We start from the raw sequence: 12,339 nt of genomic DNA, 5'->3' as shown, positions 1-12,339 counted from the left end.
CAAACCTATTCAACACTTTGAGGAGATGAACACAATATTTGGAAGTACCATGGCTACAAGCAAGTTTGCAAAGGACTCAAGTGCACCTCTAGGTACAGAGGATGGCGGTGCAGAGGATTGTGAGGCCGAGGAAACAGGAAAGAGTGATGGTGATGCCATTGCCAATGAAGACAACAATGGGGCAACATCATCTGCAAGCAAGACCAGCAAGATTGGCAAGACCAACAACAGCAAGAAGAGCAACAAGAGGTCGAGGCCTGATGTTGATCCATTGGTTGCTGCAATTAATAGAGGAAGTAACAAGATAGCCAAGGCGATAAAGGAAGTGGGCAAATCAGACAATGATGTGCCCTCAGATTTGTTTGACAACTTGATGGCTTTCAATGGTAGTTTCAATGAGACTCACTTATCCTTCTATTATGCTCATTTGGTCTCCCAACCTCACATAGCTAGAGCTTTCAACAGCCTGCCTTTTGACCATAAATTAAACTGGGTTGCAAAGTATATTGCTGAAAACTACTCTGTGCAGTAAGGGTAAGTTGTAGGCATGGGATGGTTCTTTTGTTGGTACCACATAGAACTTTATATTTGTGGTCTAAGTAAGCTTGTATCGTGCCATGTGGAGGCATTGAACTTCATATATATTGTAGCTGAATTTGAACTTGTATGGTGGCTGAAATGTAGCTGAATTGTGTTTGAACTTGGACTTGTATGGTGGCTGAAATGTAGCTGAATTGTGCTTGAAATGTTGCTGAAATGTAGCTGAAATGTTGCTCAATTTGTGACATATATTTTGATGAAATTTGGAATTTGTGTTCAAATGTTGACCGGATTTAAATATTCAAAGGGACTGTGCTGTTGAATGTAGGATTCAAAGTGATTGTGCTGTTGAATGAATTTGTGAGAGGATAAGATCACCAAAATGAGTGGAAGATCATCAGATTTAGGTTTCATTCTAGTACATCCATCCAAACAGGAGATGGTTGGCTCCAACCTGCGGCGGTCGTTCAACCAAACAACAAACTAGAGCGAACCCAACCTACCAACCAAATAGGGTGTAGGATTGGAGTCAGCCCCAAGCAGGGTTAGAGCGGGCCCAACCCACTGAACCCCCATCCAAACACGGGATGAGGAGAGAGGAGCATGGCAGGGGACATGGGTCAGCTACGGTCCAGAGTAGTGGATCGAGCAGGACTCTTTCCATTCTTAAATGCTTGCTGTACGTGCCTTGGTTGATGGAACTGGAGGAGTGTCAAGAAGTATGTAGCAGCTGCTCCACTGTTACCTGGACCATGATTGGATCCATGTTCCCTCCTTGCTAGGTACTGTTTGGAACAACTCCTTATTGCAGAGTCTGTATTATTCAGGATCAGAAAGCGCTCTGCTTTTAGTCTAGAAGAAGAAGAAGAAGATTTCTGTGGAATTCCTGCTGCAGCCCCGCCGAGCACGGACAAGAGTGGAATTTGGACCCGTCACTGTTTTCTGTGACTAGGGGAAAATTAAGCGCACAGGCCCGTCTGGGTTCCCCGGTTTAGCGGTAAACAAAACAAGGCCTTGCAGCTGATTATTGAGCGACCATGTAAGACTAAGAGCGATTTGCGACCTAACCAGATGTTGATGCCAGGCAGTTCAGAAAAGATGGCCGTTTTTTTTTTGAGGAAACTGCATAATTCTTCATTGATGGAGCGGCTGATTGGTAGTACTATGCTGTTGTGCACATATATATATATGTGGTGCACTGATTGGGATGTGCCAGCTGAACCTTCTGTTCTGCTTGTATGGAGACTCTGCGCTAGCTAGCACGCCGCCACGTAGCGCCTGTCCACGTCACTAGTTGACGGGTGAGCAAATGAGCAATACACTAGTCTTGAATGCTAGGTACCGCCGAAAAGGACAATCATATAGTAGTCTATAGTTTTGCTTTTGCAAGGGAGAAATATATAGATAATCAGATATCGTCGAGATCAGCATGTGCATCCAACTCTCAACCACCACGTCATGCAGGAGTAGGAGTTTACATACGCCCACGCTCAAATAAACAACAACATTTTTACACGTATATGTACACGTCTGAACGTTTGCTAGTTGGCGACTGTGAGCTACCAAAGCATTCCGTATTCTAGCTCCCATTTCACTGTCAAATAAGTATTTTTTTCTCTCGAATACGCAGGAGAGGAGAGCTGCGCATTATTGTATTAAGCAGGAGAATAAAAAAAGTTTACACATGCAAGCTCGGTAGGTTTAAACGGTAAACCGTTTGAACAAGAAGCACTTTGTTTAGAGTACGGTAATTCCTGATTTCCTTGTGCCACAGCCCACACCAGAGCACAGTATAAATAATGGTGCCGGACTATACCTCCTGCCTGCCGTCACATACGACGACTTGTTACGTAATCTGCAAATTCCAAGAGGTCACCCCGCCGACCGATCCTTCTACCAAGAAGTACTTATTAAGGGAGCATAGCCTGCTGCACTGCGCTCAGAGCAACTCTAGCAGATTTTTTAAACTTCCACTCTATTTTAAGTTAGGGGATGAAATAAAAAAATGTACTCCAGCAGACCCTCTATTTTGAAAAAGCCTTCGAATTTTCTCGTCCACCCTCCATTTCTAAGCGGTCTCTAGGAAGCTCTCAATTATAAATTAGAATTGAGAGCTATTGTTAGAGTCGAAGCAAATTTAGAAGACCCGCAGCTCCCATTTAACATTTACAAGATCTAATTTAAAAGCTATTGCTGGAATACTCTTACTCCTATCCACCCTAGGGAAGGAGAGCTGAGGGCGTTCGGCCCTTCTCCGAGCGACACGCGGAGGGGAGACGCCCGACGCGGGGCCTGGGCTGCCGGCTCCGTCATCGCGCCGCGCCGCTCTTGCTGTGGGTGGGGCCGCGGCGGGTTGCCGCACCGCCTCCACGCACCGCCTCGCCTGCGGTTGGGGCCTGCTGGGGTCTCGCGCTCAGTCTCCTGTGGGGGTGTTCCAATCCCGTCCCCCTTTCCTTGTGCTTTCGCTGGCTGTGAAGGCGGAGGAGTCTAGCAGCGGCGCGTCGGGCGCAGCCGCCGACTGACGCCGCCCTGCTACGCTCGCGCGCTTTCGCCGGCCGGAGCTCTTCACCTGCATTGGGGATCCGTTTGGTTGTGCGTTTCTTTTCCGATTTGCTGCCGATGCTTCAACAATAAAGAGGTGGGTGGACTATAGATCTGCAAGGGGCTCCGTCAACGGCGGGAGGTCTGCTCAGAGTCCCTTGCTCGGATAGTCAGATACAAGCCTGTGCCTCTCCCTCTCCCTCTTACATTGGCCCGTTCCCCATCCTCCCTGCGCAACCTTGGGCAGCCGCCTGTCCTCTTTACCCTCCTGCAGCCACGGCCTCACATCTGTTCTTGATGCAGGCACCTTCTCAGTCTTCCTTGAGTGCGTCATTGCATCATTAGTTGCCGTTGTTGGCTATAGGTGACGAGTCCAGATAACCACTACATGGTTACTGCTCTCTGTTGATTGCAACTAATCGTTGTTTCTGTCTTTGATAAGCTGGATAATCACTAGCCATTTTATTTTGCAGTTATTTGTTGATGAATCTAGAGATACTAAAACAAAATGCATCTTCGGCATTACAGGTGAATCCCAATTGGTTCCACTACATTGGCCTGTACGTAAACCTTCTAACCTCTTCGACTTACAAATTATAATATATCTGATCACTTTAAGCTGTTGTATGTTGGAGAAATCTGAGAGTATTCCTGCTAGGTTTGAAAAGGGGGGAATTTACTAATAACCTGCAGGGGAAATATTTAGCAATTACATACACATGAAACGATCTGTCACGGTATCTTCTTTGTCTGAATTTTTAAAGAAAATACCTTACATTAAGATTGACGATGTACTAAAATTGGAGCTGGTTATTAGGTATATGTAGTTTCAGCATGCTCTCATTTTAATCAATTTATCAAACTAAATTTTTTTAATATAACTCATGGCATCAGGGGGCTCTGTTTCCTGTACATATAGGCCTGACAGTTTTCTTATTTTGTGATGAAAAAAGTCAGACATAGACAATAAGGAAAATGAACTACCAAGCGAGAGTGATATGATCGATGTAAAAAAATTGGTATGAAAAGTTGTTACTATATTTCCTCCACGCCTCTTAATTGTACATGAAAGAAAAAAAGCGTATCGATTTTTCTTTGTGTCTATTTCTTTTATGGAACCTGGAAAGGTATTTTCCCTCAAACCATGTTATGTATTACTAAGGTGTTACAGTACATGTGTAATTACCTTTGCTAATGATAAATTAGCCATTTGTAATCTTTGCTGACTAACAATCATATGATTTGTTATCACTGTGTTCCATGAATATTTATTCTAATTGCACTTCCTATCTTTTGTTTTATGTTGTTACTATGTTTATTTTTTATTCCTCTATTTTCTGGGTGCCTTTTCTTCCTGACAAAGGTGAATGTTCCGCTAGAGAGATTAGTTTTTTTAAAAAAAAAATACAGAGAGATTAGTTTTCAGGATGTCCTTCAATAAGCATGATACTCCTTACTGGCCATTGTTTGTTCAACGTTAGTTAAAGCATATCTATTTCCAAAGATTTTGATGTGTACCATTTTTCCCTTTTTCATTTTTTCATAGCCTTGCACTATATCTCCACCTTTGCAGTATACACATATATGTTGTTACTTGACTCACTTTTAATGATGTCTGATGCAGATAGCCTCTCTTTTGCCAGTAAATCCTCTCTTATATCATTAGCATACTACTTCAATTGTGACTTGGTGATGCGGGTACCAAATCATTTCATTTCCTGATGATGATAAGTCAATTGTGGCCTGGTGACGCAGACACAAATCATTTCATTTCCTGATGATGAGAAGTTAATTGCACGGTGAGTGTGGAAAAATCAGTTCCGCCGAATCATTCCTACTGCCAACTTTTGATGTTCCAACTCGATTTGAGATTATTAGAATTGCAAAGTACAAGCTAACTAATCTGTAGGCTGATTAATATTAACATGCTGCAATACACAATGCTATGTTTATGCTATTAGACATGCCATTGCCCCTGTAATAATATGAGCAGCTTTGCAAAGGATTGCATAATTATGGTGACAGATACTTTCTCATGTTACTAATTGTTTTATAGTAATTGTGTGAGTCACAGATCCTTTTGGGGATTCTTCTTCTCATGGAAATTTGTTGCAAACACAAGTATCATTCATTCGACGTCAATTCCTTATCCGTTCCAGCTTTTTTTGGGATCACATGAATGAACTAGATCTTTGCCAACAAAGCTTTCTTTGATTGTACCTGTATCTCTGCCGAGATGAGATAATACTACTATTATTTGTATGTATAGTTGTACATTTTAATTGTGCTTTTCTATTCAGGCCAATTGTATTATGTAGCCGACTTCTATACATATACTGATATACAGTAGAGTATATTGTATATAGCTGACTTTTATACATATATATTTTAATTTCTGAATATGTTCTATGAACAAATAATATTTTTAGTTGGTGGATCCAAACATTTGCAACTCTACATTGTTTTGCCACTATAGAGAGGCCAACCTAATGCTGCTGCTCATCCTCTACTGGCGCGGCGTAGCGCGCCAATCTTCCTAGTTATTCTCATATCGATGGTGCTGGGCAGGGCTAGCTATGTAGGTAGCTGCCTGCCGTCACATACTACTACCACACGACTTGTTACGTCTGCAAATTCCAAGAGGCCGGATCCCCCCGGCCTGCTCTCTACTTAAGGGAGCCACATCGATCAGCACATCATCTCTCGCTCTACACTACAGTACTACCTAGCGTGGGCACTGTGTCCACCACGCCTGCCTCTACTAGCTGCGCGCGCGCGCGCACACTGACGCACTACTTGGGCAAGCTAGCTAGTCACATATAGTACACGGCCGGTGCAGGCAGCAGGCTGCGTACTAGCTAGCAAGTTAAAGCCGGCCAGCCAGCCGGGCGCCGCCACTGATCATTAAGCCGCGGCAGCGATGGCGAAGGTCGCCGCGGAGGCCGCGGGGCGCCAGGCGGCGTCCTTCGTGCTCGGCTGCGTCGCCGCGCTCACCCTCGTGCTCATCCTGCAGCGCCGCCCCGACGAGCTCACCCGCCCCAGGGCGCCGGTGCAATTCTTCGGGTCGACGAGGTCGTCGTCGTCACCATCAGGACGCGGCGGGACCTCGTCTTCCGGATCCCCGTCGACGGCGATCGTTGCAGCTGATGGTCAGCTGCAGGCACCAGCTCCCGTGCAGGCCAACGCCACAAAGCTCAAGCCTGCTGCTGGCGCTACCGCCTCCGCCGATGATCTACGCCGCGTTCCGGGCAGTCCCGCACATCGCCAACAAGAGGTTGGTTGGTTGGTTGGTTCATCGATTAGCTGCTGTTGTTGTTCAGTTGCTGTTGCTCACCGAGATATGCATGCTAGCTGTTCGTCGATTTTTCTTTTCTTCCTCTACCAAATAAATTTGCTCGATCCGCGTGTTTATCGTCGTTGACAACGAACGGCCGAAAACCGAATAATTTGGTATCGGGAATGACGAGGACGGCCTTACCTGATCAATTGCATCTCACTCCAGAGTTGCAACTTTACCTGCTTTATTTTTTTTTCTAGTTGCTGCCATCTCAAGTTTAATTTCTTCCAAAATAGAAGGGCGAGGCCGCCGACGAGGACGACGACGCGGAGTTCCCGGGGCTGGCCGCCGTGGTTGCGCGCGCGGCGACGCCGGACGACCGGACGGTGATCATCACGTGCGTGAACCACGCGTGGGCGGCGCCGGGGTCGCTGCTGGACCTCTTCCTGGAGAGCTTCCGCGTGGGCGACGGCATCGCGGAGCTGCTGGGCCACGTCCTGATCGTGGCCATGGACCCGACGGCCATGGCGCGCTGCCGCGCCCTGCACCCGCACTGCTACCTCTACACCATGCCCGGCGTCGACTTCGCCTCCGCCAAGTTCTTCCTCTCCAAGGAGTACCTGGAGCTCGTCTGGAGCAAGCTCAAGCTCCAGCGCCGGGTGCTCCAGCTCGGATACAACTTCCTCTTCACCGTGAGTACTAGTAATTGTTGTCTGATTGATCATCCGATGGATCCTCCCTCTTCGTAATTCATTGATCGATCGATGGCAATGCAATGCAATGCAGGACGTTGACATCCTGTGGTTCCGGAACCCGTTGAAGCACGTGACGGCGTACGCGGACATGAGCATCTCCAGCGACGTCTTCTTCGGCGACCCCGACAACATGGACAACTTCCCCAACACGGGCTTCTTCCACTTGCGGCCCAACAAGCGGACGATCGCCATGACCAGGGCGTGGCACGAGGCCAGGGAGAGGTACCCGGGCAGGAAATAGCAGCCGGTGTTCAACGCCATCAAGAAGGGGCTCGTCAGGGACCTCCGCCTGCGGGTGCAGTACATGGACCCGGCCTTCATGGGCGGCTTCTGCAGCTACGGCAAGGACCTCCGCAGGATCTGCACCATGCACGCCAACTGCTGCGTCGGGCTGGCCAACAAGCTCAGGGACCTCAGGACCCTGCTCGCCGACTGGAGGAACTACACCGCCATGCCGCACCGGGCCAAGCAACACGCAAAGTGGACCGTACCGGGAGCCTGCATCCACTGATAGCACTGAATCATCAGTTTGATTGCATCATTGCATACACACGCCGGCTTTGGTTGATGGATTATTTCCTTCATTCTGTTTTTCTTTCGGATAGATTTGCATTAGTTGTTGGATACCAAAAGAGCTGCCCATTATATATATACTGTATGTATATTTAATAACCAGAAAATACCTGCACACTTACTATGTGAACAAAGCATACTACATACTATGCTAGTACTGTGTTTTGGATAGATATATACCAGACATTCAGACAAAGTGACAAAGTCGAATTTGTTGGATTCCAGAAGAGTAGTAAGTCCTTTGCTGTATACCAGAAAAATATATATATGTAAACTTACTTTGTGACATAGTGTGTCTAGTATCTTCTACAGTTCTTTGTACACCAGACATTCAGACAAAGCGACAAATCAATTCGTGTTGTCCTCATTAGCCTGCTTGCAAACATGACCATCTTAATACATTGATGATGCGCAGGTCTACTGCGTGTTAGAGAATGCAAAAACTTGATGTCTTGATCGAAGGGTATTGCTAGAATTTTTACAAAAAAAACAACCCCTTGTGTACTACCTTGTTTTTGTCTCCGATTTAAAATCAACACGTAATGTCCAAAAGGGTCTTCTCCTCTCAAATACTCCTACAGTGAAAAAAAAAAGAAGGGAGAGGCCCGGAGCTGTGTGGGCTGAGCCTAAATACATGAGGAGACAAGGCCCATAAGAATGGCCCACGCACTCTCGCGGTCTCTCCATTCCTCTTTCTCCCCTCCCCTCCTCACCAGAGCAAACAACAAAGCAAGCTAGGCAGCCGCTCCCCGCTCCCCGCTCCCCGCTCCTGATAAAGTGATAAACCCCGAGCAGAGAAGGTCGGGGGGGCGCCCCCTCCCAAATTCGCCGACCCGCCCACCGGCAGCCGCGGAGCCCTGCTCCGGCTGATCATCTCTACCGGCACTGGGCATCCGGGCTCGGACTGGCTTCCCCTCTCCTTGGTAACGGCGCCCTTGCTTGCTCGGATGGATTGGTTTCAACTTTACTGCGCACATACCAGTATATTTACCGAGTTTTCCTGGGGGTTTCCAATTGAACCGCCAATGCCTGCAGGTACGCCCGGCACTGAGTTCAGACATGGGAGAAGGTGGTGAAGAGAAATCATTCAATTTCCTTCAGGTTTTGCTCGGTGCGTCAACCTCTCTATTATATATCTCTCCCGTAGCATTATCTGTTTTTTGAATCTGTGCCCTGCAGTGCAGCCAGAACTTTTGGTTGCTTATGGTCACCGGTGTGAGCTAGGTTTAACTGCTTGATGAAATCGGTTAAACAAAACCCTAGCTGGGTTTAACTGCTGGACTTCTGCTTAAGTGCTATAACATCACCTTACTCTTTTATTTTGACCACCACATCCCCTTTCTCTCATTAGTCACAATATTATAGGTTATAGCTTTGGTGGTAAATTGGTAATGTATCATAATCTGGGAGAATGCTGATTGTAATACTGTAACCATGTTGCCCTGAGAGTTTGTTTCTTACTGAAATCTTGTCCATTGTGGATGTGGTTATGTCTGGAGGGTTGAGTGGTGGGCTGGTGGTTGGCCCTGTATCGCTAACTGTATTGCCGGGCTTACAAAATCTTTGCTATTTGCTCAGTTCGGCTCAATATAGTTCAGCTGCCTTCTGGTAAAGGAAAATGATACTGATCATTCTTTTCCATGTATAACTTTGTCTTTTTCAGAGGGCAGCATAGCTGGAGGAACCGCTGGTGTTGTGGTTGAAACAGCGCTGTACCCAATTGACACGATAAAAACCAGGCTTCAGGTCATTCATCTTTTTGCTGCACGATAGCTGTTTCTACAACCTGACATCTTGAGAATAAGAGCAGTCATGTGTTGCGCATACAAAATATTCATCTAAGCATGCTTGAATAACAACTAAATCCTATTCCACTCACGGTCCAAAAAAATGACTGCCTAGTTTTTCAAATTATGTTGCATTTCTAGTTTCCCATTTTTGCTGCTAATCATTACCAGTACCGTGGAATCTTAATATAACACACTGTCAGAAATTTGTGATTTTTGCAAGGCTGCTCGAGGTGGAAGCAAAATTGAATGGAAAGGCCTCTATTCTGGATTAGCTGGAAATCTTGCTGGTGTTCTCCCGTGAGTACATTATATGTCCTCTTCATCTAGCATCTTAGATGTTTCCTTGTTATACTGTTTGCATGATAATTGATTGATTAGTAAGTCAATTTCGGTCTGTGAGTTGTGAGCTTACCTTACGTAGCACGAACTTCTGTTGGATGCTATATTGAAGTAGTAGTAATAACTTGTGATGTGATGCACTTCCTGTTGTATTTTCATTAGCTGATAAGTGCTATTTCACATTTTAACTGATTGGCATGCACATATTAAGAAGTCATATTCCATAATTTCACCATATGCAAAGATACCATGGGATGATATCGCTGTCTTATATTTCTACTGTACCATTGATCCTATGTACATGAATTTTCTTAACATACCTATAACTTATTCCAGGGCTTCTGCGATATTTGTGGGAGTGTATGAACCGACTAAAAGAAAACTATTGGAGACACTTCCTGAAAATTTGAGTGCTGTTGCCCATTTTGTAAGTTAGTACGGATTTAGCCTTCTGTTGTACTACCAGATTTCTTAAAACAATGCTTGTTGGATGGCTTTGCTGTTTATACATGTACCTTTTCATTCCACCTGCAAACATATCCATGCATCTCTTTTTAGTATTGGAACTAAAAAAAATATTATTCTGTGCCTTCCCCACAAATGTTGCGTATTATTTATGTTGGCCATGTTTTCTAAATTCAAATGGTACAGACTGCTGGGGCCATTGGAGGTATCGCTGCTTCTCTTGTCCGTGTCCCTACAGAGGTTCGTAATTATTATAATTTGTATACAATTTGTGTTTTACTGCGCTCAAACTGGGTCTTACTGCATTCAGGTGGTGAAACAAAGAATGCAAACTGGTCAATTCAAGAAAGCACCTGATGCTGTTCGCCTCATTGTTGCTAAAGAAGGATTCAAAGGGCTATATGCTGTATGTATATGCTGTATCTTAATTAATTTTCCCTTATTGAAGAAAAAAGTTGGGAACAATTTTTTGAGATGTAATGCTAACTTCTATTTCAAGAGTGGTTGATTGTTGAATTTCATATGTTACAATTTACACCATCTTACAATTAATCATGCCACATCCATTATAACTCTTGGTTGCTTTGTTTCTAGGGTTATGGTTCCTTTCTACTTCGAGATCTTCCATTCGACGCCATTCAATTCTGCATATACGAGCAACTTCGAATTGGTTACAAACTTGTGGTACTCCTTTATTATTGCTGATACAACTATTTTTTGTCATCAAACTACTTATGAAGCTGCTGCATGATGGTTTGAACCACTAGTCTTAAAATACAAGGTTGTTCATAATTGCTGCATGTTGTCCCTGAACGAATGTTAGCCAGTAGGTTACAGTTTTCCTATGATCACCTCCTTTTGCTCTCGTGGCACTGTGTTTTTACTAGAATCTTCATTTTTAGGACTGAATGATGTGATTGATGGCTCATATTATTTAGTCTTCACTAAGCAGCTATATCTGTATTCTGTATTCTGTAACCAATATCCAGCATTAACTGTAACTAGGACTTTTGACAATTCATTATACTTATCACATTTCCTTTCCTCCTCCAGGCGAAGAGGGAGTTGAATGATCCAGAGAATGCGCTTATTGGTGCTTTTGCTGGTATAACGAAAGTCTCAGCCTAATATTTTGTAACCCTCATCTTAATTCCTCAGTATCTGATTGCCCTCTTCTGGGTTCTTCCATTTCCTGGTTCGGAACAAATCACTTGTATTTTGTACATTCATGTTTTGCTAGGTGCCATTACTGGAGCTATTACAACGCCCCTTGATGTCATGAAGACAAGACTGATGGTTCAGGTGAATACTTCTTCAAACTTATATTCCACATAGGAATTGTCATTTACATGACTGACCAATTTCATGTTGGCTGCATTTGCAGGGACAAGGAACTCAGTACTCAGGAATTGTAAATTGTGCTCAGACTATCTTAAGAGAGGAAGGCCCTAGGGCTTTCTTGAAGGTAAAGCGCCACCTGCACTGCATGAACAGCTTCAACACTTCTAGACAATTCATTGTGTTGCGTTGGCGCTCTCTTGCATTGCTTGCCTGCCCCCACCATTGGTCATCAGCTGGCCAACGATGGCCAACTGCTTATTTTCAGTTGCATACTTGCATCTCATGTCTGGGGTTGTTGAATTTCGTGTGCTCTGAGTGGTTGATCTGATTGTGTTGGGAAATGGCAGGGCATTGAGCCGCGAGTTCTGTGGATCGGCATTGGTGGGTCCATCTTCTTTGGCGTTCTGGAGAAAACTAAGTCTATGCTAGCTGAGAGGTGGAACCGCGAGCTACGGGACCTCAAGGACGAATGAGTGAAGATCGGTTGATTGATTTACGTTGCATCTTAATTCCTTTTTGCCGATGAATCTTCTTCTGTGTAACTAATATACGAAATAAAAAGTTTTCTATTTGGTCCATAGCATTTTTGTAATAACACTTGGTTCATAAATCATCAGAGCATTGTTGGTTGCGTCTCGTTGTTTTCATTTTGACGCATCAAAATGCCATCGGTTGAAACTGTAAATGGAGGACAGGCCGTGCGTTAGGCCCAGCAGTT

General features: G+C 44.9%; 1 protein-coding gene and 1 pseudogene across 1 annotated transcript; both read left to right on the top strand.

The window, feature by feature from the left end:
* The first annotated feature begins 2,744 nt into the window (after window positions 1–2,744).
* On the top strand, window positions 2,745–7,972 carry LOC120687407 (annotated as a pseudogene).
* A 425-nt stretch (window positions 7,973–8,397) lies between these two features.
* LOC120687424 (S-adenosylmethionine carrier 1, chloroplastic/mitochondrial-like) lies at window positions 8,398–12,266 on the top strand. Its single transcript, XM_039969423.1, has 12 exons — window positions 8,398–8,609; window positions 8,722–8,797; window positions 9,350–9,432; window positions 9,697–9,773; window positions 10,152–10,242; window positions 10,467–10,520; window positions 10,591–10,686; window positions 10,875–10,964; window positions 11,334–11,385; window positions 11,521–11,582; window positions 11,665–11,745; window positions 11,969–12,266. Exons 2-12 carry the CDS (start codon window positions 8,746–8,748, stop codon window positions 12,092–12,094), a joined length of 864 nt encoding a protein of 287 aa, XP_039825357.1. The 5' UTR covers window positions 8,398–8,609; window positions 8,722–8,745; the 3' UTR covers window positions 12,095–12,266.
* The last annotated feature ends 73 nt before the right edge of the window (window positions 12,267–12,339 follow it).

The sequence above is a fragment of the Panicum virgatum genome, chromosome 9N, assembly GCF_016808335.1.
Source record: "Panicum virgatum strain AP13 chromosome 9N, P.virgatum_v5, whole genome shotgun sequence".
NCBI classification, from domain to species: Eukaryota; Viridiplantae; Streptophyta; class Magnoliopsida; order Poales; family Poaceae; genus Panicum; species Panicum virgatum.
Note: the sequence above shows the minus strand (reverse complement) of the source record. Positions and strands in the feature narration are given on the sequence as shown.

Coding starts and splice junctions, on each gene's coding strand:
- LOC120687424 (XM_039969423.1), top strand. CDS start 8,746: ATGGGAGAAGGTGGTGAAGAGAAATCATTCAATTTCCTTCAGGTTTTG. Junction 9,774..10,151: donor AATCTTGCTGGTGTTCTCCC/GTGAGTACATTA, acceptor AACTTATTCCAG/GGCTTCTGCGATATTTGTGG. Junction 11,386..11,520: donor GCTTATTGGTGCTTTTGCTG/GTATAACGAAAG, acceptor ATGTTTTGCTAG/GTGCCATTACTGGAGCTATT.